General features: G+C 37.1%; 1 protein-coding gene across 25 annotated transcripts in view; it reads left to right on the top strand.

Moving 5' to 3' along the window:
* odad2 (outer dynein arm docking complex subunit 2) overlaps window positions 1–27,970 on the top strand; it is a 150,318-nt gene that overhangs the window by 56,151 nt on the left and 66,197 nt on the right. For all 25 annotated transcript variants that reach the window (XR_015504090.1, XM_087276240.1, XM_087276239.1 and 22 more), the window contains 4 exons: window positions 1,756–1,895; window positions 6,348–6,494; window positions 22,757–22,977; window positions 24,782–24,922. Coding sequence is in view for 24 of the 25 variants with exons in the window: in XM_087276240.1 (XP_087132366.1) it covers window positions 1,756–1,895; window positions 6,348–6,494; window positions 22,757–22,977; window positions 24,782–24,922 (649 nt within the window). In the remaining variant the exon portion in view is untranslated. The remainder of the gene's footprint in view (window positions 1–1,755; window positions 1,896–6,347; window positions 6,495–22,756; window positions 22,978–24,781; window positions 24,923–27,970) is intronic.

The raw sequence follows: 27,970 nt of genomic DNA, 5'->3' as shown, positions 1-27,970 counted from the left end.
AGTGTCCATCTGCCCCTTGTGGGAGCCTAGACTGAATGAACTGTTTTAAATGGAAGTTTTATAGCACATTTTTACTGTTGTGATGTGATACTGGTGCACTAATTTAACATTTGACACGTTAAACATAGAAGGCAAGGCAAGCCAAGACAAGTTTATTTATAAAGCACATTTCATACACAGTGGCAATTCAAAGTGCTTTACATAAACAAGAATAAAAGAAACAAGTAAAATAAAAATAAAAACAAATAATAAAAATGAGTAAAACAAACACAAAAACAGGTAAAATGTGATAAAAGAATGAAGAAGAAGAGAAAACATGATAGTGCAATCTGTCGGATGCAGCACAGTGCTCATTCAGTAAAGGCACAGCTAAACAGATGTGTTTTCAGTCTTGATTTGAATGTGCCTAATGTTGGAGCACATCTGATCATTTCTGGAAGTTGATTCTAGCAGCGAGGAGCATAGTGGCTGAAAGCTGATTCACCCTGCTTTGACTGAATCCTTGGAACTTCTAGTTTATATGATCCTAAAGATCTGAGTGATCTGTTGGGTTTGTATTTAGTGAGCATATCTGTAATGTGTTTAGGTCCTAGGCCATTTAGTGATTTATAGACCAGTAATAATACTACAAAATATGGGTTGTTGACATGACTTTGCTTTTTTACTGTCACACATGACAAAAATGAAAATAATTAGAATTGTCATCATTTACATTGCAGTAAATAATTAAACATTTCTTTGTCTTCCATGAACCTACCTCCTGTTTTTAAAACTGCTGTTACTATTTTTTTACGTTTTAGAGCCAAATCTAAAAACTGTCCTTTGGTGTGACTGTCTTAATGGGATCAAATAAAAGTTGCAGCTCTTATAAATTTAAAAGAAAATTGTAAAATCAATAATAAATGTGGCCATTTTAGGAAATGGCAATAATTTTTTTTAACAAATATTTCTAAAAACATAGGAACTTGACAAATTTTGTTGCATACAGTATTTAACTTTTTTGGAACCACTATAAAATTGATGGTTATAAAATTTTCTTTTCTGTGACACACCAAACTGCCCAATGTCAAACAATTCATGGGGATTTTTTTTAAAGTTCTTAATTATATGTAAAATAAATTAGCTATTTGTATTTTCTATATGTACAACCCTAAATCAGAAAAAGTTGTGACAGTATGGAAAAAAAAAAAAAAAAAAAAAAAAAAATATATATATATATATATATATATATATATATATATATATATATATATAAGTAATGATTTCCAAATATACTTTGACTTGTATTTCATTGCTGATAATATGAACACAGAATATTTCATGTTTTGTCTGGTCAGCTTCATTTAATTTGTAAACACACTTTCCTGTCATTCAGATCTGCAGCACATTTTAAAAAAAGTTGGCACAGGAGGACTGTAGGGCTAGTAAGTAGGTAAATTGGTTAAATAATGATGTGATTTGAAACAGGCGATGTCAACAGGTTATTGTAATTATGATTTGGTACAAAAGCAGCATCCAAGAAAGGTCTAGTCCTTTAGGAGCAAAGATAGTTTGCCAACAAATACAGGATAAAGTTATTGAAATGTTTAAAAATAATGTTCTTCAAAGAAAGATAGGAAGACATTTAAATATTTATTAGGCATTAAACTTCAAATGACCTAAATATATGTATTTTTCCTTTAAATAATACTGTTTTATAAAAAAAAAAAAACTACCCTTATACAAAGCTCTAAAGCATAAATCTTGCCTCCACAGATTATGTGTTCTCCAATGGTTGTCGCTCTCCTCCCTGGAGGCAGATGGATGGAGAGATCTGCTCCCTCATAATTGAGACCTGTGACACAGAGCCCACACTGTTCATCACTTGCAATACTAATGGAGTTTTCCTGGATGAGGTGAGAAAACTGTCAAGAAAGTAATAATAGTCATTTGATGTGTCAGTTTTGGATAGCTCAGGGAACACAATTCTCTTGTATGTCAAAGCAAAACACAAATCTGCAACATGGGTGTCAAAAATGAGGGAATTTTGCTACATAATGCATTATCTGCCATTAGTAATCAGTAGACATTTCCTTAGTTGATTATATAATGAAAACCAATTACAGGGGTGCTTGATCATCTAAACAGGGCTTATCCCAACAAGCCTAACCTGAGCACATAGCAAATGGAAATTAATGCATCCCATCGGAATGCTGACTGATGCAATATGAGTTTTCTGAACCTCAAACGTGTCAAGCTGTCAAGGGAGTAGATTTTGGTAGACAATTTGAACATAGAAAACTTTCTGTTAATGTGTTTGAAAGGTATGGTATACAGACACTTTTCCAAAACATGAGGTAAGCGAAATTGAAGTTTGGACATGACAGTTATGTGATTCTGTTCCAGGCCTGCTTCTTTAGCTGTGTTCAGTGTTCCAAGCCGCCTCATATATCTAAAAATGTGTGCAATGAATTAAATGCAACATATTTTGCGCCATGATATTTTTCAGCATTGCGCAAACTTTAAGTATCCTGTATACTTGCCTGTTTTTACATTGTTTTCTTTAAATAGATTTTGTGCTATAAGAAGAATTTAGAAATTACTTTTGTTAATGCAACTGGTGGTAGTTTAAGTGAACAACATTCAGCAATTTATCACACTAAAGCTGCCTTTCCACTGCACTCGACAAAGTACAATGGACAGACCGGAGGTCATTTATTTCCAAAGAAGAGTAATCCGGAAAATTTGGATCCAATTTGACCTGTAGATATGTTTAAATATTTGAACTCCTGCGACTTCATTCAACTATGGTAACCGCACAGAGAATAAAGGCTCTTGCTTTTGCACTCCTTTAAATCGGACACCGCAAGAATCAGCTTTCATGGTGGACTACAAAACTGAAAATTGTATGCAACTGCCACAAGAGGGCGTATTCTGAAAGTCATGTCCTAATCTCATGTGCAGTGGAAAGGCGACTTTAGGCTGCGGTGGGAAGAAACCCAGAAGTATAGGATCAGCACTGTAAACATTGCAACAACATGCTGTGTACTACAAACCTCTAGCTGTTGCTGCGATTTCAAAAAGCAGAAATGGTGTAAACATCACTTTAATATCATTCGGGTCTGTTTAATTTAAACAATTAAAAACATATTAGGCATCAAATAAAATCACAATCTCTTTTAGGGTAATAAGCTTAAGTGTCCTCCAAGGTTTCAGTTCATGGCAAACACTGTGGGGACACTGTGCAATAGTATTGTCCTGGTATTGAAGTTTTAAAAAACGTCTATTTCCTGCTAGCATTTAAGCGCTGCTGAGCGCGTTCATAAACAACACTGGTTTGCCATAGTATTCACCAGTGCTCAATAGAAATGACTGTGATCGGCTGTGAAGGTCATCGTTTTACCACTATTCACAGATTGCAAACACAGATAGATGGACATTGGAGCGTTTTAAAGTCGTGAAGATCATTCGATTCATCCGCGGATTGCTCGTCTGTGTTTGCACTCGGTAAACAGCAGTGGGTGAACTGATGATCTTCTTGGCCAATCACAGTTATTTCAGCTGAGCATGAGTACACAATGGCAAATCAGCGCTCTTTAAGAACGACATCAACAGTGCTTAAATGTTAAAGGGAAATGGACTTTTTTTTAAAAATTTCAGTACCGAAATTTTGTATCAAGACAAGTCTAATATAGTGAAAGAATCAGTTCATTAACTTAAGTTTGATAAAAGGCATCTAAAATGTCTTTGGGAAAGAAAACGTTAGCTAACTCGTGCTATTTCCCTTTACTTCGCTAAAATTGAGGTCCAATATCCCTTTTTATTTTCACTATTCATTCAGAATGGACCATCGGGTCACTCAGAAGGCGGTGAAATGATAAATCGGTGTAAATTTCTCTTCGCTAATAAGATATACAGCCAGGTGCACAACATTCCTGTGTGACTCAGGCGATACTTCTGGGTTTCCTTCCACCGAAGCCTCGATTTCGCTGTGTAAAATGGCGGCCACGTATTGTTTTCTGATTAGAGAAACTGTGCCGACTCATCACATCCATGACCCTAAAGTTACATTATTGGCTGTAGGCCTACATACAAATCAACATATTTATACAGAGCTCAGATAAAGCCTAAATGAATAGTAAAATATAGGTTGTAATTTAATTTAACATTGTTTAAATAAATAAAATATAATTTAATAGCCTATATAGGCAAAAAAAATACATTTTTAAATTAAATAAATACTCTGAAATAGTAATGTATCCATGTAACTTCTCTTGTTCACTTGATAAAGAGAAATACACTTGAATGCACAATGAAGTTTGTTTTTACATAAGTAAAGTTGTGAATATGTGCTCTGTGAAATATCCGTTACAAAATAAACCCAACAAGAAATGACAACCGTAAAAAAAAAAAAAAAAAAAAAAAAAAAACACAGTTATGAGAGCATTTGCTTATTACTTTGTAGATTGGTAAATATAAGACAACATTTACTGCAAATTAATCAGTTATGCCATGATGACGAGTACAGAACACCTCTCAAACACTGTATAAGCGGCTCTTTTCATAGAACAAAAGACAGGCTCTTAGGAGCATGCACAACCATCACATCTGCAAAATTGTCCCAATTCCTTTTCATAAATACTAGGCTGCATTTACACTAGTGTGTTTTTGTTTTAAAATAGCATTTTAGAATGAAAACGCACCCGTCCAGACCACACCTGTCAACATTGGGATGTGAAAATAAAGGATCCCCTACCCCACCAAAAAAACTAAAACAAAACAATAATCCCCAACTGACTAAATATGTTGATCAGGCTGTTTCATTGTAAATAAACAGTTAAACGGTCAGTAATATGTTTTAAGAACTATTATTGTTTACGAAGGATAGAATAAATAGTATACATCAGAAAAACCTGTGAATAAATTAGCAAACAGTTCAGCCTATTAAAATTAATAGCTATTATAAAGAAATTTAATCAAGTTGTCAAATCTCATTAACCTTTTCACTGTATAATTGAACATTCTGATTAAAGAGCAGCAAATGAATGTCTCATTTAGATTTTTTATTTGATTACATTAACAGAGGTGTCACTTTAAAAATGCACACATCTATAATGAAAGCATTTGATTGCTTCCCTTACTTTTTATGCTCATGTAAGACAAAAATTAGTTGTGTTTATAAACTGAATGTTTTGAGGATTGCATTGCCTGTAATGGAAAGGAAGGGAATCTTGCCGTTTTTTTTGTTTATTTTAAAGTGTTTTCTTGCCTAAATAAAATCAAAGCACTGAACAGAATCACATTTAAGAGCAAGGGGCGTTCCCTGGTGGTTTGGCGGTATGAGTTGCATATAGGGAAGATTGACTCTTTGATGTTTATTGCCATCCTTCACAAAAAGATTGAAAAACTGAAGAAATACCTTTACTGGATGATAACGAGATAGAATTGTAAAGTACGGGAGAATCTTGGTATAAATGATAGGGTTGACCGGTGTGGCCCGGACATTTTCCAATACTCATCTCTACACTATAGACCTTTAAACACCTGATGTGTGACTATACATGTTCACACAGGGTATGCACATATTTTGATGCCATTTGACCTTGCTAACCTGCCAGTTGCACAATGATCATATTAGAGGGACTTGACAAATCATGCAATAATACACAATAGTCCAGAAGACCAAAGAGGATTGTGTTGAGCCATGCCTTTGTTTTTAAAAAGTCTCCATTTCAATCTCTGCAAATTGAAATAAAAACACTAGCATTTTCAAATTTCTTCAGAATTTTCAGGGGTCTAAGATGCTGGAGTGTTTGTGTGGACTCAATGCATAACTTGAAAAAACTTGTGTGTAAAAAATGTAATGCATTTTCATTAAAAGCAGTTTATACATTGATAATAAAAAGACGTATAGTACAAACAGCCTACATAGCCCCTTCAAATTTTATTTATCCCCCCCTCCTCATTTTTTTAAAATGTCTATTTCTTGTCGTCATCTGTGCTCTGCACTCAATGCTTTGTGACACTCACCTATTTGTTGTAAATTTGATGTCAGCTATAATTTACGGCAAATGACATTGATGTTAATTATCGAGGTTGGATATTTAATCAGAACAATTCACCTCTAAACTTTAAGACATAAATAATTCACAGTAGAATCATGTCTGTGCATGTATGTGAAGCTGATGACGTTTATGTGTGTGTCATTTAATTTTCACTTGTACTTTCAGTTGTATTTTTTTTGAAAATATGACTTTGTTTAAAATATCTGTTGTAACCTAACTCACATCTCAGCCAAAATACTAATACATCACTGGAAATGTCATCAGTCTCTGTGTTTACACTTACAGTTTGATTTGATGTTCCAGGGACTCAAACGAAGAGGAGGAGGAGGTGAAAAGTCCTATAATGCAGTTGAGTCCTATAATAGTCCTGTAATAAATGAAGTCTTCAAAGACCTTGTCACACTGCTGAAAAACAAGTCTTCCCACTTTGCTGAGGTTGCTGATGAAGAGGTATTGGAATATTGCACTTTCATCTCTTTCAACAGATTTAAGCTGTGCCTTATTTCCTCAATCATCATTTTGATAGTAAAAATTGTCATTGTTGGTTTTCATTTTTCTGATCGTTTCAGTTATTCTCTTCAACTGCTCTTGGTTTTAAAATGCTCCAGATGGCAATTTCTAAACATATGACAGTGGTTTCGTTATAGTGTCTGCTCCACACCACAGAGCTTTGGATGTCAGAACCATGCTTCAGGCAACCCTAACATTTGAAATTACATAATTCACAGTTACGCACTAATCATCCAAAATGTGACAGCTCAATTGTGGCTTATATAATGCATCTGCTAACATTAGTGTTCATAAATTGTGCATCTTAGATACGGGATGGTTTCTTCATCTAACTAAAAGCACTTAAACCGGAGATCAGCTTTTTGAGTTTTGAAAAAATCTTGGAGCTTAATGGCGGTGGTCTGGAGAGCTTGAGTGTTCAGGCATTAGAAACTAATGACATCATCATGCGAGTATGCCATGCACATGCAGCCATTAAACTGTCTAAGAAACAAAAGAAAAGGTAAAGAAGCCAAAGATGTCAACAGATGTAGACGTCTGCAGTTAGTAAAATGAGGTGGTGTTATTCATAGTGCATTGCTCCTAGGAGTCGAAGGCTGCATTGAAAAATGGACCCTTCTTGATGGGATAATTTCCTTATTTTATTTAATTAGTGTAAGCTAGATGAAGAAGGAAAGAATAGTTTTGTTTTTATTAAGGTATTGACGTAGGGTACACGTACAAGTAATATTTGCTTTAACTGCAGAGCTTTTAGCTTTAATTTGAGGGTATTTACATCCAAGTCAGGTGAATGGTATAGGAATTACAACAGTTGCATATGTGCCTCCCACTTGTTAAGGGTCCACAAGTAATAAGACAATTGGCTTCCAAGCTGTTCCATGGCCATGTGTGTGTTATTCCCTCATTATCCTAATTACAATGAGCAGATAAAAAGTCCAGAGGTCATTTCATGTGTGCTATTTGCATTTGCTATCTGTCACTGCAAGTGCAAAGCAAGTTATCTTTAGGCTAAAAAACAAAATAAAACCCATCAGTGAGAAAGCAAAAACATTAGGCATGGCCAAAAGAACTGTTTGGAACATTCTTAAAAAGAAAGAACGTACCAGTGAGCTTAGTAACACCAAAAGACCCCAAAGACCTCTGAAAAAACAGTGGTGGATGACCAAAGAATTCTTTCCCTGCAAGAAAACACCCTTCACTACAGTTGGCCAGGTTAAGAACACTCTCCAGGAGGTAGGTGTATCTGTGTCAATGTCAACGATCAAGAGAAGACCTTACCAGAGTGAATACACAGGGTTCACCACAAGATATAAACCATTGGTGAGCCTCAAAAACAGGAAGGCCAGATTAGTGTTCTGAAAAAGCCTTCATTGTGCTGGAACAACATTCTATGGGCAGATTAGATCAAGAGCAACTTGTACCAGAGTGATGGAAAGAGAAGAGTGTGGAGAAGGAAAGGAACTGCTCATGATCCTAAGCAGTGAAGCATGGTGGTAGTAGAGACATGGTGTAGGCATGTATGGCTGTCAATGGAACTGGTTATCTTGTATTTATTGATAATGTGACTGCTGACAAAAGCAGCAGGATGAAGAGTTCTGAATTGTTTCAGGCAATACTTTTTGCTTATATTAAGCCAAATACTTCAAAACGTGGACGGTGCTTCACAGTGCAGATGAAGAATGACCCAAAGCATACCACAAAAGCAACCAAGTTTTTGAAGAAAAAAAAAGTTAAATTGATTTATGATTATTATTCTGTTCAATTACTTTTGGACCCTTAACAAGTGGGAGGCACACATGCAAACTTTTGTAATTCCTACAACGTTCACCTGATATGGATGTAAATACCCTCAAAGCTGATAGTCTGCAGTTGAAGCACATCTTGTTCGTTTTATTTCAAATCCATTGTGTTGGTGTATAAAGCCAAAAATGTTAGAATTGTGTCAATGTCCAAATATTTATGGACCCAACTGTATGTTACACAGCACATGTTAAGTCAGCACATTGCAATGATTCAGCAAATAATATGTAGCTTTCTATTTTAGAAGTAACATTATTGTCAAGTATATTACCTATACTTGAAAATTGTACTCTGTATTTAACCAATAGCTATGGATATACATATATGGTTCACTCTAATTACTGTGAATCGGATAAATTGCAACATCCAATTTGGGCGCCATGGAGAAGGAAGTCAGATTAGCCAGTCGTCAATCTTTAAAGCTTTGGCGGAGGTTTTTTTTTTAAAGATTTGCTGGTTTGTTAATCCCTGTCCTTTAGCGTCTACTGCATGCTTGCCCTATACTTGACAGGAAAAATGACATTGCGTCACATTCAATTACATATCATGATTTTCTAGTGTTGTTGAAATACTTGCCAATCTTTGTCCATGTGCAGTAGCTAGTAAGTAAGACTTGAGCATTTAAATATTGCCAAACTCAAAACGCTTTACAATTGTATGAGGGGGTCTCTCCTTCTCATCACCACCAATGTGCAGCATCCACCTGAATGATGCGACTGCAGCCACAAGTCAATGGCACCAGTACACTCACCCAAAATCAAGTCGAGAGATAGAGAGTAGACCAATTTACGGAATGGGCATTTTCGTGAGTACATGATATGTAAGGGTTGATTATGGAGTCAGATAAGACTCAAAAGAAATTCACGCAAAAGACACGATGTACACATGCGTAGCCAAATTCACGTGCATAAAACCAAATTCACGTGCGTAAAATATTTATTTATATTCACAAAAAATTTTCACCTGCACAAAATAAAAATACATTTTCATAAAATATGTTTCACAAATGCAAAACACCATTTGCAAATGTATAAGAGTGTACAAAAAGTTTTGAATGTTTAAAACTTGCGAGTTCATCCTGAATGAGAATGTGCAAATCCTCTTTTACGTACGACTCCCCCTGAATACGTGTGTGTGTATTTTTGAGACTTTACTGCCAGAGGCAGGGCAACTCGTACCTTTCAGTGATGACACCCACTCTGCGCTTTATTTGCGCAGACTGTTCCTCTCCAGCATGGCGAATGTAAAAAGCAGCAGTCGCAGTCACTTTTTTTTTTCATTTATTTAACTATTTGACCATAGCCTTACTCTTTTTAGCCATTATTTTGCCGCAGCTCCGCTCTTTTTATTTATTGTCTCGCAGCCCCATGAGCAAAATGTAGCCTGCAGGGTAATGATGAGAATTAACTATCTTTCCGGCCACACAAGCATTACAGCGCCATTGTGGTCCAGCAGTCAGCACATTGTGTTACCATGCCGTCGATCCGTGTTCGATCCTCACCTGAGTAAATTTTTATTTTCCATTTTTATTGTTAAGACATATAAAACTGTAAGGTTGTTGAACATTTGAAGTTCTAAAGCAGCTGTTTTCTTTAAAACGTTGATAGTGTCTATCGTGACGTGATTAGAAACTGAATTGGAAATGATGTTATTTTAATATATATTCAGTCGTGAACTGAGGTTTATATATTTGACGTATATTTCTGCATCTAGTGCACGCGTATGCTACAGCGCAGCCTACGCATGGACGCATAGCCCATGTGAGGTCACTCATGCTCACCTCTCAAAAAATGTAACTACACATTGCCTCAATGCGTAGCGCAAGCTATGTGATTGGTCGCCTTGGTAGCGCTGACGAGTGTGGGCGGGACCAAGAGCTGCGCGAGTTAGTTGGAGCGAGTGTTTACAAGTGTTGAGTCCCTTGAAGGAGCTGCAGATGAAAACTTTTGTTTTGTTTACCTTATGGTTAAAGTTGTTGAATCTGCCGGTTCCTGCCTTAAAAATAAGTGAGTTTAAGCAACTTGTACATTAAGGAAGCATTCAGAAAAAAACAAAACACCAGCAAAGAAACTCGACACAGAGGAACATAAACACCTCACTGCCCGCTAGCGTTTCAGAAGTGTTGTTGCAGATGAACACAAACAGCGCACAGAAGTTTAAATGAACGACAACGCGCAAGGCGTGCGCCATGGTTCAAGCAGATCACTCGACACAGAAGTATAAACCAGGCTTTAGAATCACACTGACTGAGAACCCCCTGCTGGCCTCACTAAATCTACCTCTAACAGCAACCTAGTTATGTCATGTGGTCACCAATCCAGTTACTAACCAGATTTAGCCCTGCTTAGCTTCAGTGATGGAATGAAACCTGCAACCTTTGGATTAAAAGTTAGACACTCTAACCATAATGAAAATGTTTTTTGTTTTTTTTTTGACAACAAAAAGATTATTAATACCTGTTACAAATACAGCCATAATTCCAACTCTTGGCTAAACAGATTGAAGGACATTTTCCAATACTGGAAGCATACAAACAGCACAGCTGTCCTTTAACTGGCAGCGGTGCTTCTGCTCGCTCCTCAACTGTGCTGTGAGGTATGCAGACCAAGATTAATCACAGCTGAGGAGAAGAGAGCAAAGGGAAAGAGGGGACAAGCGAATGACTACACTTCTCTCTGTGTGTAGTGTATCTACTTGTCACAATAACAGAGAGAGAGAGACGGATTAAGAGAAGGAGGGAGTTCTCTCTTTTGTCACTCTGCGATATGTCACGTCACCACAGTGTAAAAGAATGTGAGAACAGGCCAGTTAGTCAGACCCCTCTGAATAAAGTAAAAGATAAATTAACAAATTGGGTCTCTGATAATGGCCTCAAGATGTGCTGAAAAGTGTGTTTATTGTTTGAGAAATTATATCCTATTTCTCATCAGTGACACAGTGAATTTGTTGAAAAAATGGTTTGTTTTACCGCAGCAAATATTTAGTCGCTTGTACATGAGATTTTACAGACAAGAGTTATATCAAAATTCATTTTTAAATATACAACATCTTTAAGAAATTAACATTTTTCTTCTGTTTTTTCTGCCTCTCTTTCTTTGTGTGTGTTTTGCACATGTTTGCTCAGTATGATTATTGTAGTTGACTAATGATTTTCTACATTTGAAGTTTTATTTTAATTGAAGTTTAATTCAATAGAAATGTTTAACCAAAATGAATTAAAACTGTAAAAAATGCATTGTAGCGCATAAAAAAAAAAATCTATTTTTTTTTTTCTTTTGTGATTCTTTTTTTTTTTTTTTCTTGAGTAAAAAAATTATGACAAATATTTTTCCCTGGTTTAGAGATGCCCCCTAAAATGTCATTCATTGTAGCAATAGATCATTTACCAAAACAAAACTTTGGATGAATAATTTGATGACATATTAAATAAAGATCACATTTTAAATATGTATTTACCAATATCTTTTAAACCAGGTTTTAATTTACAATCATTTAGTATAACTTGTCTTGTATTACTACTTTTTAAAATATACTTTAATAAATGCATTTCATTTTGACATACATAACTATGTTATGTAAAACTATATATTCACATTTTTATTTTGAATTTATTTGAAACATTGAAGTAGGCACATGCATTTGATATGCTTTCTTTGTATGTAAAATCTTAAGGTCTTAAAAAGTATTAAAACTTGATAAATCAATTATGAGAAAATGACGGCTCTTAAAGGGTATTAAAAAGTCTTAATCACGTTTTTACGAGGTCTTAAATTTTGTTCAAGCATTTGCCAAAGTGTTTGACTCAAAAAAATCATAAATAAATGGCATGCTCGATCCATGCGTCTGGCCAAGCTCCTCTGTTCAGGTGATGTCGCACATAATTTGCGACAAACGCAAGAAGGTGATGTGACACTCCCCCACATAGCTAAACCATAGAGTGAAGCAGATGGCAAAATGGGAAAATGTAAATTTGCGTACTCCTGGTTGGAGAAAGATGAGTTTAATCAGTGGCTGAAGCCTGTTGCTAAAAACAAACATGTAATTTATTCTTTCAAGCTTTGTTTTTTTCCGAACTTATCTGAGTTCTGTTGCATGGTTGTGCTCAATTGATTTATTTAACTACAAGTAGTGATGAGGTCTTAAAATATTCTGAGAAGGTCTTTAAAAAGTCTTCAAAAAGTTTGGGGTCAGTAAAATTTTTAAATGTTTTAAAATAAGCTTATTCTGCTCACCAAGGCTGCATTTATTTAATAAACAATACAGTACAAATTGTAAAATTGTAAAATGTTATTGCACTATAAAATAAAGTTTATAACAGTTCGAAAGTAGTTTATAATTTAATTTAATTCAATAATTTATTCCAGTCATTTAAATGATGAATTTTCAGCTTCATTACTCCAGTCTTTAGAGTCACATGATCCTTCAGAAATCACTCTAATATAAATTATTATTGTTATTGCTATTAGTATTAATATTATTATATAATAATGACTGGAATAATATTTTCTTTTGAGACTACATACAATAAGTAATAAACAAGTATTTAGTGAATAAGTATTTAACAAATTATTGTTTTTACATTTAATAAATGCTGCCTTGATAAACAGATACATTTTATATAAATTATTAAATAAAATTAATAATATTTAAAAAAAAAAATCTGACCCCAAACTTTTGATTGGTAGTGTATATTTAATAACAAAACTGCACAATAAAATGACTTAAACTTGAACTAAAATAAAGATTGAAACTGAAATTGTATTAAAAACATATTAATAAGAGTTATAATATTATCTTAATGATAAAATAACTCGGGCTCAGTGTTTTCCAAATCTGTCTTCAATTTCATCGGTAGCAGAGCACAGTAAATGCCTCTTTGTTGATGCAGACAAAAGGTTTCCTCCAACTTGTACTTTTCTTTTCTTAAAACAAAGTCCTCCGATCCATGCTAATGTTTTATGCCGACCGTTGGCGGTTTTATAACCGACATAATTCTGTCCTTGAGCAATATAAACGGAAACTCCATCATCAAGACAGATTTCTCTTTATGTTCGTTGCTAAATGATGGCGATGTTATCTCTCGACGATATAGTTTGCAGATGGAAAATGAAGGCAGACAGAAAGATTACTGCCGCACCATATAGTAATGGTTATTGTCTAGCGCTACTTTGTCGGTGCAAAAACCTCTGTCTGGTTACCTTGAGGACAGAAAGTATAAAAATGTTCCTTTCATCTATTTATTCTGCATTCAGAGCCAATTTTCAGACACAAATTAAGCCTGCTGCAGAATTTTACCTTTACTCTCAGCAAAGATGTCCAAGTTAAACTCTGTCGTGTCCAGGACCAGCTTCATCTTCCTCACTTGAGCAACAGTTCCCATGAGTCTGTGCTCAGTAGCTCTGCTCACCTTTCATAACTCTCTCCTATGATGAATGCTTGGTCTAAGTGTGCTATCATTCTAAAGCTCTAAGAGAAAAAAAACTGCAGTAGAGCTCCATGTATGTGTTGCTGTACTTGTTTATTTGACACAATAGCTGCGTCCCAAATGGCACACTATACACTATGCACTCATGCACTATGTACTTATGCACTTACACACTCAACAGGATAGTATATGTATGAAGTGGTGTCCCAAATGGCACACTAATGTTTTTTTTACTAAGCGGAAATTCAAACCGTTTCCCTAATGACGTTTGACGGTTGCCAAATCAGTGAAATAAACAACAGAATTATCAAATAATACCTGCCATGAGTATTGCCGCATTCACCATCGGGAGGCGCTATAATCACTCTCGTTGGAGAAATTTGCTTTCACCATCCAAAATAAATAAAGGTATCCAACATGTGCGTCCGATAGCTCCGCCCATTCCGCTACGAATGCAAACCTGCGGTCGTTGAGTGCGATAAGTATGCGATTTGGGACGCAGCTAGTGTCATTTACACATGTCCCTGGATCAACATCCTTTGTAGCTCCTAGAATAACATCCCTAGCAACCAATCAAAGCCTTAACGCTCTAAAATCCTAAGGCAGTGATTGATTAATTGAAATGTTGTTTCAGGAACAACAAAGGATGTTGGTCTAGGAACACGTCCTACTTGTGGAAATCACTCTAGGCTGTTTATTTGCCACAGTCATACTTGATATTGCTGAAAAGTGTCAGAACGTTTTTTTTGGACAATACCGTTCTTATCGAGACAGGAAATGCCACTTTAAATTTAAGACTTAGTTCAAAGTGATGATGGCTAACCTACTAAACAGATCCTGCACTTTTGGTGTTGTTTTTCTTCAATGATTTTTCTTTGCCATGTTGCACTTGGCTTGTCCAGAGGGGCACGGTTTTCTGCAAATATACTTTGAAACAATAAGTTTAAAGCTTAAAAAAGTAAAGAAAAGGACTCAGTATTCTGAGTGCGGTTTTAGTGGATGGTTTATACAAGGCTGAATATGTGCGAGCAGGTTGACTTCGATTATTGGTGGCGGTGAAGAGAAAGACTTTATTATTCTTCGAAGCGATGATGCCAGGCAGGCGGTTCAGCGTGCGAGCGTTTGAGTGTGTAAAAATGCCCACCAGACTTTCATGTTTTATTATGCCAGCAGGCGGGAGCTCAACCGTGAGCACTAGCAGCTGACGGGTGATGGACAGAGGCCATAAAGACAGAGCCATAAAAGTAGTCTGCTTAGACACAAATCAAACCCCTCTTTGTTCTCCGTATTTTGCATTTGTTCCTGGTTTTCTAGATTTCATCTTTATGTCTTTCATTCAAGTCTTCTAAACACAAAGTTTCATATGAGAGCTTTTGGTAACACTTTACATGAATTGGTGTTCGTACTGTAAGACCGTCATAAAAGCTTCAAAATCATGAAATGACACCATGAAGGAGATTTTATTGCATGCTTATGACAATTAAGTGTAATTAGCTTGATTATATCATTTTAAATAAAAAGATGACATTCTGAAGTCTTTATGACAACGAATGAACCCGGCCCAGCCCGGCCTGGTTCAAGACAACTGTGCATAGTATGAGTACGCCCTAACCCACAATTACATGCTATTACAGAGCGAATATTAGCATGTTAAACAGGGAGGATTATAGCATTATTATAGCATTATAGGATGGCGCTAATGGTGGAAATGCGTGAACAGTGATGCGCAGATGCCCAAATATATTTTTGTTGACAGTTTGGGCTAATTATCGGAATTAGGGGAGATGTCGCCCCGCCAGTATTTAATTGGATGAACATTTTTTTAGTTTTATGCCTAACCCAGAATATAAAAATACATATAAATACATTTAGATCATTTAGTTTAATCATTACTATTGGACTGTTAAGAGACATTCAACCATTCAATTCATTATTGTAAAGGTTAGGGCTGGCTGAAAAATCAAAAAGAAATTGAAATTGACATTCAGAACCTATAATTGATCTAATTTTTCAAGGTCAAGTTTTTAAAATTAGTTTCCTGACCATTTGTGGAGTCATGTGACCCCATTCCTTTAAGGCTGGTTGCCATGGCTGACCCCTCGCCTTACTTTGCACTACATCGATGATGATTGGGAGCTGCATAGATGCGTTGAGACGGCATATTTTCCATAACATTAAAATTATTATTTACATTAAATTATTCGTTTACAGAATATGCAAGAAATCCAATGGTTAAATATTATTCACAGGATATGCAAGTGTTATTTTATTTAGAAGATATACTGCTTATTTTTTTAATTTTTAATATGAAAAACTCTGAAAATAATGTATTTTGTTTCCAAAAGTGCTAGTGGTTTATTTTCACTTTTTTATAAGCCAAAAGTAAAGGTTGGTTTTAGGCAATGTGTTTGTTAATTTCAGTTGTAATCATAGTGCGTGTTTCCTTCGAGTAATGCACCTTTCATTCAGAAATCTCTCACTTGTATGTGAGCATATTTACTGTACTAAACTTATCTGTGAACTATAAGAGCAAAAAAATAAAAATAAAATAATTGTTCATTAATCGTAATCAAGTTGAAATTTATTGAGATTTTGATTTCAGGGCAAATTGCCCAGCCCTAATAAAGGATTCATTACAGTTTTACGAGCACCCAAAGTTTTACCAAAAACTCTAATATGAAACCTTGCGCTTGGAAGACTTGAATGAAAGACATAAAAAAACAGGAACTTATGCAAAATATATAGAGAAAAAAGAGGGCAAAATCATGACTACAAATTTTTTTCTTACTTTAACTTACAGTGTTTTAATAATTTAAAACTTTTAATAACGGTGGTTAGCACCGTAGTCTCACAGCAAGAATGTTGCTGTTTTGAGTCCTGAGTTTGCATGTTCTCCCCATGTTTGATTGGGTTTCCTTCGGGTGCTCTAGTTTCCCCCTCAAAGACTATAGAAGCTATAGGCAAATTGAATAAACTAAAGCAAGTTTAGTTTAACTAACTAACCCTAACTTAGCAAGTTATTATCAAGAATAATAACTTATTACCAAGTTGGCTGTGTGTGCCCTGGGAAGGTGGATGGCCACATTAGTGGTCCAGGAGCGCCACCTCTGGCTTAACCTAGCAGATATGCGTGATGCTGATAAAGCTCGCTTTCTCAACTCGCCCATATCACAGTGGGTGAATTCACCCAGGAGTTCACCGCGGTGAAGGAGCAGTCGGATGCGATGGGCAAAGTCATCTTTCGGCGGGAACGTAACACCGATCCCCCCGCCAGGCTATCCACCTCAGCTGTTCCTCGCCGAGGGTGCACACCTGTGGCCTCGAGATCTGCTTCGTATGCCCCTGCCTGCGCCTCCGGCCAAGTGGCTGCGCCGAGCACCCCCCCCAGGCATCCAGCGCCCCGCCCCAGGGCGCCGCTAGGTCCGGTAAACGGCCCGCGAAGCGTCCCTGAGATGGGCCATCCAGAGAGGAGGGAACTTGCACTTTCCTCGGCAGAGGGCCGGGCTCCATTCATAACATCAAAGGTGTTTTTCAACGCCACCCAAATTTCTGAAAGAGCACTTTTCTCCTTCCCCGGATGTGACAGCCCGAACACTGCCAGTCTGGGACACTATGCTTTCCAGCACTTCGCCAATGGCTCACAGAGTGTGAGTCTCCTTTCTCTGCCTCTCGTAGCCCCTCCTTCGGAGTTGGGTTGCAGCAATAGACCTGAAGGACGTGTATTCTCATGTCTCCATACTTCCACGCCACTGGCAGTTTCTGCGGTCTGCGTTCGAGGGTCAAGCATGGCAGAACAAGGTCCTCCCCTTCGGGCTCTCTCTGTCTCTGCAGGTCTTCACCAAACTCGCGGAGGATCCCCTCACGCCCCATTCATCGCGCGGGCATCCGAATACTCAATTATCTCGGCTGGCTGATTTTAGCCAACTCTCGGGAGCAATTGGCTATGCACAGAGACAAGGTGCTCCGGCACCTCCACCTGTTGGGGTTTCAGGTAAACCGAGAAAAGAGCTAGCTCACCCCCGGGCAGAGCACCTCCTTTCTCGGGGTTGGAGCCGGACTCGATCACCATGAAGGCAGGCCTCTCACGAGAGCGTGCCGAGCTAGTGCTGAACTGTCTGAGAGAGTTAGACAGAAAAAAGGTGGTCTCTCTGAAATAATTTCATACGCTCCTGGAGCATATGGCTTCCGTAGCTGCGGCCATGGCGCTAATACGCGTTTCTCCAAGTGAGCCTACTCGCGCAATTACTGTGCAAAGTCAGGGAGGGCGAGGGGCAGGTCTTGCCAGTTGCACCATCCGGCACCCTTGCCCAGATCTGTGGAGCCTCCATGTGTGGTCCATAGACACGAGGAAGACTTGAGTAACCTAACGATGGTGGTGGTTAATAGCATCACTCAGGCTAGAGCACCCTCTACGAGGCATGCCTGCACCCCAAAGTAGAGTCAATTCATTGAATGGTGTGCTTCTCGCCGAGAAGACCCCCGATCTTGCCAGATCAGTGTTGTGCTTTCTTTCCTTCAGGACAGGTTGGAGCAAAGGCTGTTGCCCTCCACGCTGAAGGTTTACATGGCCGCTATTTCTGCTCATCATGATGCGGTGGATGGCGGAACCATGGGGAGGCATAACCTCATCATCCGGTTCCTCATTTCCGCCCCGCCCCCCTCTCAGGTATTTTAGGTCAGTGACTTGTGCCTAGAATTTGGGCCGGCCTACTCTCACGTTGTCCTGAGACCCCGGCACAGATATGTGCCAAGGTTCCTACCACGCCGTTTAAGGATCAGGTAGTGAACCTGCAAACGCTGGCCGTGAAGGAGGCAGACCCTGCAGTGGTTTGTGTGGTTGGGTGGCGGGTCCAAAGGCTCTCACCAGGTCTCCCCTCCTTGGGTTGCAGATGAACTCTGCAGCGTCCTCTCTTTCGGGACTAAACACTTTCCCAACAAACTGTTGTATTTAATAACCCTTTTTACTGGGTTATTTTCGACTACCCGAAAAATATAGCTAAACCTGAACAGGTAAGTAATGTAAGTAAGGGCCAGGGGACACGTTGGAAGACTGCATCTCACGACGTTGTAGGTGCGCTCGCTCTACTGCGTGGCACACCCTTCGCCAGGAACGCGGTAAGGTTCTTTTGTTGTGTCGTTTTTCATAGATTTCCCCATAGTGGAAGTTTCCACATAGCATTGGAGTTCCCCATCCGAAGGGGAACGCTACGATTACTAAAGTAACCGCCACCTTCGCCACAATGATTGTCCCTTGGCTGGGGAGCGTAAAAGCATCTTCAGCTCAAAAGGATGTCGTGCATTGCACTAGCAGCGTCTTGATAGAATGACTGATTGTCATTGACGCTAGCTGTGCACGCTGACGCCACCAACTCATTGGCATTTCATTGGCCCGATTTTTTTACTTTTTCAGATAATTGATTTCTGACGAAAACCCCATAGTGGAAGTTTCCACAAAGCATTTCTGTTCCACCCTTCGAACGAAGGGTTACTTTAGTAACCATAGCGTTTTGAATTATGCTCAAAACCGTCATCACCTTCACCAAAGACATTTATCCACCTGAAACTAAGCAGTTACGTTAAAGCGCATGTTGATTTGAGAGCAGATAATGCTTTTAGGCGCGCTATGGGATTCTTTTGGCGTGAAAAGTTCATCAGAGAATAAGCTCTGGATTGCGGCCTGAGTTTGCTGTAATAAGTCTCAGACATGCTCTGGTCCTTCAGCCATCAGTCAACCATCGGAGCGTGATTTTTCAGGCCAGAAACCCTCAGCGCAAACCAGAACACCCGCCAAAGACAACAGGCTGTATCTTCTAACATATCAGCTGCGTCAGGAACTAATGCGTTTGCATTCTTTTATTAAATCAAACACTTTTTATCTAACATGCACAGTCAGGGCTGAGCAGAAGGTGTCATTTTTTAGGAAAAAGATATATTGATGTGCTGCTTTGTCAGAGTGGGACAAGAAGACTCTGTTCCAAAATTAGAAATGCAGAATGTAATGCATTAAATGCAAAACTGCAAATCGTAAAATTGTTTCAAAAGAGCTCTAGTTTCCTTTATTGTCTAGCCAAGTTTGCTTAAAGAGATCCAATGATGAAAATCATCTTTTGTAAGCTGTTTGGAAAGAACTGTGTATAGGTATAGTGTGTGCACAGTCATATTGGAGTGATATAAACACAGTAAGTCTCTCTTTTAAATTTCCTGACGATAAAATGGGATCCCCACCGCAACAAAGTGTGGTTTCCCCGCCCACCGAATTGATTGACACCCGTGTATTAACAACATGACGCTGTAGTAATGTGTATAATCATATAAACAAGACATAACATGTGCATTGCAAGTGGGATTAACTGAGATATGCATATAGCAGTCGATATTAATGTGCATCCTGTCACATTTGCCATGCAAAAAACATGTTTTTGTCCTGTGTGTCTATGTATGTGCATGTGAACTTTGTAACGTCATTTTGTGCGACTGATCGTTGTAAAAAGGCTTGAATTAACACCACAACAAATACATCATTTGGAATAAGATGTAATCATCGGGACAGTTCTTACTGTAGTAATTCTCACAAGTATTATTTAGACATGTCTGTCACTGTGTTCATCTGATGCAGCCGAGGCAGAGATTGAGGCACACTCTGACAGGCATGTGGGAATAGTGGGCGGGGAGAACTAGCATTAAAGGCACAGGCAAAAAAAAAAAAACAGCTACATTGTGTTCAGAGCAGAAAATTCCAATATTATAAAGGCTATATTAACTAATCTGATGGATGTTTTGAGCTGAAACTTTAAAGACTTTTAAAGACACAAAAGACTTGAAAATGGGTAAAATTACCCTTGAAAAAGGGTTAAAATAGGTGCCCTTTAAGACATCCCATTTTGTTATTCACATAAAATTTAGTTTTGCACACAAAGAAAACATGTAAAATATAAATAGTAAGTGTCTGCTTAGTAGTATGTCTAAATTTAGTGTTTCAAACTACTTTTGTGAAAATGTTCCAAGCAACAAAACTGACATTTACTGAAAATTGGTTCAATACTTTGATCAGAATTTACTGATCTTTAAATAAACAGGCAAAGTTGTTTGTTTATTTTTTTGCATATTTAGCTATGTATTGTCTGTTACATAAACAATTGCTTCCCTGCAATTTGGTATGTGAAAAACAGTATGTGAGCTGAGTATATTCAAATAAATAGCATTTTAAAAACAGTAGGCAAGAAGTACCTGGGCTACCAGTTTCTTCTGTTAGTGTGCATTCTTTACCTATCCCCTGACGCAAAATAAGCGTACAATAGATTATGTCCAAATTTCCCCTAACTACACAAGTTCATTCTATAAAAAGTCATTCAAATTCAAAATAGCTGACAAACCGAGTTGAGAAGAAAAACAAAGGTTGTGCCAATAGCAACGTAGTTAGTGCCATGACACATTGCACTCTGGTGCTCACGGCGATCCGAGTATGATTCTCGCCTCGAGGTCCTATGCAGATCCTTCTGTCAATACTCTCTACTGTCCTATCCATTAAAAGGTGAAACCCTAAAAAATAATTATATAAAAAAAGAAGGAACACAGAGAGGCTGTAATTTTGTTACATTTCTTAAATATTTGCAATATGGATTGATGTGGATGAGCTAATCCCTCTGTGACGACTGATAATTACTGTAATAATGGTAAATGCAGCTTTGTTTACAGTTTCTGTGTCTGCGTTTATGAAATGACGGTTTCCAAATGCAGAATGAGAAAACACAGTATTGTCCCCTGCAGAAAGACATGAGCTGACATGAGACAACAAGGCAGTCTGGTTTCATTGGCGCTAGTTATTTGGCATTGACTTGGTGTGTCCTAGCATTATTATGCTGTGTATTAGAGGTCATACTATTCAGTATAATGCCATATGAAACACTTTATTGGTTAGAATTTGTTAACAAAATTAGTGGATGATAATTTTGACAACACCAAAGGTGACTGTTTGACACAGGTGACCTTAGTTAAGTGGTCAATCTCTTTTGTCTTCCCTTCATGTACTTCTTGTAGTTGGATGTTGAAGTAGTTTGTTTACTGGTCAATTTTGTCCCTTGTGCTATATAAAACGTTTCTGTGTACAGTGTACTTTTTCTGAACTCCTCTGCTTTCATTTCTATCACTTTATTTTGGTCCCTTTCACATATTTTGTTGATTATAAGTTACAATGCAGCTACATGGAAACTCATTCTCTTTAGAATATTAGTTGTTATATTAGTCAATACTATAGTGTTAATTAACCATACTGACACTGACACCTCCAGTAGAGAGTGAGATGTTGCACTAAAATGTTGCTAGAAATGTTTTTTATGTATGGTGATATATATTGCATCACCAAAAATGATTGAAGTCATGTCCATGTGCTGTGTAAGAAGTAGATACTTCATTGATTATTGTGACAGGCCTAATAGCAGGTGTGTGTGTGACTTTTCAAATAAGTAATAAAAATAGTATAAGGAGAAAGACAGAATACTTCACAATTTTCAAAAGAAATAAAAAAAAAAAAATCATGGTTGCGTTACCACAAAGATTTCACTGAGTGTGGCAAACGTCTTGCCTGCAGTTCAAGAATGTACAGAAACAATAAACCTCTCATATTGTATAGGCAATTAACAGATGAAACTTTGGAAATATGTTTCTATTTTTTTCAGTTGTTCTCATAACTCAAAGGCAGGATTGTTTTTCTGGCAGTAGACTGTGGAGAAAGGCTGCATTATATAAATGTGCAGGGATACAAATTCATAAGTGGGATTTAGTTTTATACGTCTCTTTCTTAGAATGAGAAGGCTAACTCAGAGATGAAAAAAAAAGACAATAGGTCAGATGTAAAATGGAAAATTTGTTGCTAAGATGAAGCACTTTCTTAATTGAAAAGTCTTTCTGCCCAAGTCTGTTTCTTGTTGCCAATTGAGACTTTTCCTCACTATCTTTTTTTTTTCGTTCTCTTCTACAGGGCTTTGCCATTCAAGATGTGCCATCAGCTAAAAAGATCCTACATGTGGAATCTGTTGATGCCGAGAAAACAGGCCAAACCCTGAAGCCTTACAACAGTGAGGAAAAGAATGTGCTCAAGAAGGCAAGACAACAACCTGTTCAGAACAAGCTGGGCAATAGGAAGAAGAAATTAGAACCATCTTTGAAATGGAAGAACCTCGGGCTCACATCTCCTTATGAGTGAGTGATATAAACCCAAATGGGTTCCAAAAAAACCTTCACAACATCAGTGGTTGCTTGTACACGGTACAGTTCAGCAGTCAGTCACACTAGTATTTTTTAAATGTTAGTGGATATTCTCCTCTCAGTGTTATTGACAGTCACCTGATAAAGCTAGTTGATCACTCAGACATATGTTTTCCTCTTTGGATTGATCTAGCAGACAAATCAGCCATTTTTGGCTGTTTCAATGATTGTTACTGGTAAACGTCCTCTGAAAAGCCGTCTAAGATTTCCAAAACAATAATCCTTTGTTTTGGAGAAATAATTCCTCCAGATGTGGAAATGCACTGCCCTTCAAATCACAGCAAAGAAACAAACTCATATTCAAATGATCTAAGTGACACTGTAGTAGATATCTATTATAGAGCTACAAAGTTTTGAAACACACTTAAATGACATAATGGGATAGAACAGAAAAATTAAGAATAAAGGAAATGCAATAGGTGCCACTTAAACCAGTGGTTCCCCAAACATTTTTAGCCAAAGTGAGCCACAAATTACAACTTCCAGTTACTCACGACCCCCACCATCCTCTGAGGTGTTTGTAGACATACAACCATTGCACACAAATGAAGACTATTATAACCATGAGCATATTGACGATGCAAAAAAGTATAACAATCTAACAAACATATAGTTTTTTATAGTCATTTATTAATTAGTTTAATTTAATATTAACCTCGTCTAGTGAGACTGGTGATCACAATGTTTACAGCACAAGTTGATTCTTGGCTTAATCCTGGAGACTACCACTTGAAGATTCATTCATTAATTTTCTTTTCGTCTTAGTGCGTTTGTTAATCAGGGGTCGCCACAGTGGAATGAACCGCAAACTTATCCAGCATATGTTTTTACGCAGCGGATGTCCTTCCAGCTGCAACCCATCACTGGGGAGCCCCCATACACTTTCATTCACACACATACACTACAGACAATTTAGCTCACCCAATTCACCTATAGCGCATGTCTTTTGGGAGAAACCGGAGCATCCGGAGAAAAGTCACGCGAACACGAGGAGAACATGCAAACTCCACAAAGACATGCCAGCTGACCCGGCCAAGGCTCGATCAGGTGACCTTCTTGCTGTGAGGTGACATCGCTACCCACTGTGCCACCTCCCCCCTCCCCCCCCCCTTCATGTTCAGTCATGGTCTTTTTTTATGTTGTAAACATGTCAAAGTTTACAATTGTGCCATAAAATCAATCTGATACCTCTGACGATATTACTGTGTAGTTAATTATACCAATATCACCCCAGGGGTCGCAATCCATTGGAAAAACATAGAAAGGCTGATGGCTTTTAATTTGCATGTTGTTTTTTTTAATGTAACTATTAAATACTATTTAATACTACTATCTAATAGTTTAGGAATTCACCATACCCCCTCTCGATGTCCTGCAACCCCCAGGGGGTCCTGATTCCCACTTTGGGAACCATTGACTTAAACTGAAAATCAGGGTGGTTTGTATTTTTATGTATTTTCAGTTGTATTTTAATTATTATTTACGTTTAAATAGTAATTTATTTTGTCAAGTCAGTAATAAAAAATGTAGGTTCCATTAGTAAATGTATTTACTAACATGAACAATATATTTATTGTATTATTGATCTTTGTTATTTTTAGTAATAAAGGTAAAGTCATTCATTGTTGTTTTTGTTAATTCACAGTACTGGACGTTAAATAATTTTAACAAACATGGTTCATTCTTAGTTCTTAATAGTAAAAACGTTAATATTAATAAATGTCTTTTTTTTTTCCAGTGAGGGAGAAGTGAAAGCCAGAAAGATCAGAGAAAGCAAGAAGATCTTTGAATATGGCACAAAGTCACCAACATCCGAGAGCAAAAAGAAGACTAATATTTCTGGATCATCTCTACCAGGCCTCCAGTCTTCTCAAAAAATGTATGCCACCATAATCTCAGTCTACTAGAATAGCTTTTATTGTGCACATGGTATTTCCTCCGAGGTAACCATTCCTAACCATTGCACAGGATCTGAATTTTTTTCTCCCAGGAACACGCATAATTGAATAACCCTTTATTCTCCCGGCCAAATATATGTAAAAAAAAACTTATTCTATCATTGAACTGGAAATAAAGACTCACTTTCGGGGCAAATTATTTCAGCTGTGGATAAGTATTCATTTTATAGCCTTTAATAAGACACGGATGAAGCAGTCGTTCAGGTTGGTGTGTGCACAAAATGGTCCTCTGGTGCTACTGGGAGTAGCGGTCTGTAATAATCAGCCTGTGCCTGAGCCACTGATAACCCTGTTCCTACTTCTGACTCCTCTCTGTCTATTTGGCGATGGTGAGTAAAAACTCCAGCTGTCCCCATAACACCGGCTGCCAGAGTACACAGTCCTGCCTGTAAGAATCTCCGGGCGTAGCTGTAGTTTCTCTTCTCTAAGTCCTACTGTTAATAGAAGTGCTTTAAAACAGTGATGTGCACAAAAGTCAGTGTTCTAAAAATCATTTGTGTGTGTTTATGGTAGACTAATGGTGTGTTCTCAATTGGCAGGATTGTTTTGATTAAAAAAACCCTGGTTTTGTTGCTTAGTTTGTGTAGTTCATTGAAATAAGTGTGAACCCTGGTGTTGGTCTGTTTACAAAATGATTTTTTCATCTTTAATGGATTGGACAGTAGAGAGTATTAACAGGAAAGCGTGGGGAGCATAGAGAGGGCAAGTATCGGCATAGACCTTAACCTCAAGGTAGGAATCGAACTTGGGTCTCTGTAAACAATGGAGTGCTACTACTACAATTACTATGCCATTGGTGTCAGCAATTAATGTTTTTTTTTTTTTTTTTGCTGAAATATGAATGCAACAAAGATCAAAGACATCTAAATGAACCAGCAGGATGTGGTGTCACAAACTGTGAATTTAAAATTGACAGAATGCTTAGCTGTATAACTGGATTTGTTAGTAATGAGAAAGGTGAAGCAAGATTATTTGCAATAGGGCTCAAAAGTACCCTCCTATACAGTGGAAATAAGAATTAGAGAAATTATTTATGAATTTGTTCAGAAATAATGGAATCTTCATTGTTCAAATTAGCAAAAACTCTGAAATGAAACAATTTTTTTTTTTTAAATTAGGAAAAATACCCCCAAGTTTTTTTTCCAATTTTGATCAGCTTTCAATTGTTGTTTAAGTCAGAATTATTGATTTTACTTCTATGCCAAAAATCATATTGCCTCAAGACATTCTATTAAATGATCCTACCATAAATATATCAAAACATTTTTAACAAGTTATATTCATTGCTTACAACATAATTTGGACAAATATTAAAGATTATTTCCTCAATATTTATACTTTTTAAATTCATCTTTATTTCTATAGTGCTTTTACTATGTAAATTGCGTCAAAGAAGCTTAACATAGAAGTTCTAGTAAATTAAAATTGTCAGTCCAGTTTTCAGAGTTAAAGTTCAGTTTAGTGCGGTTTAATTATTACTGCTGAAAGTCCAAACACTAAAGAGCAAATCCATTCATGCACAGCTCCACAAGTCCTAAACCAAGCAAGCCAGTGGCAACAGTGGTGAGGAACAAAACTTCATCAATTGATGAAAGTGAATGAAAAATATTCTAATGTATGAAAACATTTTGGCTTTCCTTTAAAATATAAAGATGACGGAAAAGTTGTGGTGGGACCTAATTGATTTCTTAGGTTATTAATTAAAAGTGTTTTCTGACACTTAAAAGATTGTAATTGCAGTACAAACCTGCACAACATGAATGATAAATGACAATGATTTGCATATGTTTATTAATCCTTCAAAGCGCTGCATTTAAATCTGCATTTGATTGAGAGAGATTCAGTTTTCACACTTTTTCAGTTAGTTATAGATAATTAAACAACACAGAAATACTAGGAAAACAGTTTATACCATGATTATGGTAAAGATTAAAGTCAGAGTTTTTTGGAATTGGATGCTGGTGAATGTTGTAGGAATTATATTGTTTAACCAATAGGTGGTTAAACAACCATCACAATTACGTCACTGAATAGATTTTCAAAAATTATACACCTATAACAAACATGAAGTTTCATGTGTAAACTTTTAAATCATTCATTGAAAATAAATGTTGTACAATATGTTAGATTTCTATATCTAGATTTATTTCTATATTATCAGCAACAGTAGCAAAGATCATTTTTCGTATTGACTATTTTGTTAAAATCAATGCTTTTTGCCGTAATTTTTTAAACAATGGAAAGCAAATGACTTTTGTCTCCTACCTATTTTGTTGATCCGAAAAATGGTCTGATCCGTGACTCAAAAACCGCAGTGTGATACGAACCATGAGATTTGTGATCCGTTACACAACTAAAAGCTGTAGTCTAGCCACCTTAAGGCTGAAGAATGTGAACGTAAATAATTTAATACCCAGAATCAAAATTTTGATATAGTTATTGCCCAAATAACTAAATAAAGTCTCAATTAAAAAAATAAAAAAATTTCACTTTTGTCACAATTGTTATTCTTCTAATTTTGATTTCCACTGTATGATGCTAAGCCAATGAAATGTGCATTGCAATACATATACATAGCATTGCATTTTCAGTAAGTGACTGGCACCGAAGCTCTGTTTCTGATGGCGTGACTTACAAAAAGACAAGTGCGCTTCTGTCCAGCAATACAGTTATCCACTGGAAAACATATCGAAGTCCCTCTGGCCTCTTCACTGTGTGTACTGAATTTCATGACTCGTTTGACGATACATTCATTTCAGTAGCCTGATCCGCTTTAACGGCCATCTGCGTTTTGTGTGTGCGTGTATAAGCTTGCGAGGAAAGAGTTTGGAAAAGCACTGATGACCATTACAGTCGTCCTCTCTCTCTGTTGCCCTGTCTCTGTTCTCTTCATCCCCTGCCGTTTAATTTGATGCCATGGCTTAAGATGACACTTCAAATACACCCCTGAGTTTGACGGCCATTTTGTC

The sequence above is a fragment of the Danio rerio genome, chromosome 12 (genome assembly GCF_052040795.2).
Source record: "Danio rerio strain M-AB ecotype USA chromosome 12, GRCz13ab, whole genome shotgun sequence".
Taxonomy (NCBI): domain Eukaryota; kingdom Metazoa; phylum Chordata; class Actinopteri; order Cypriniformes; family Danionidae; genus Danio; species Danio rerio.
The sequence above is the reverse complement of the archived record's forward strand: the minus strand, read 5'-3'. Positions and strand labels throughout refer to the sequence as shown.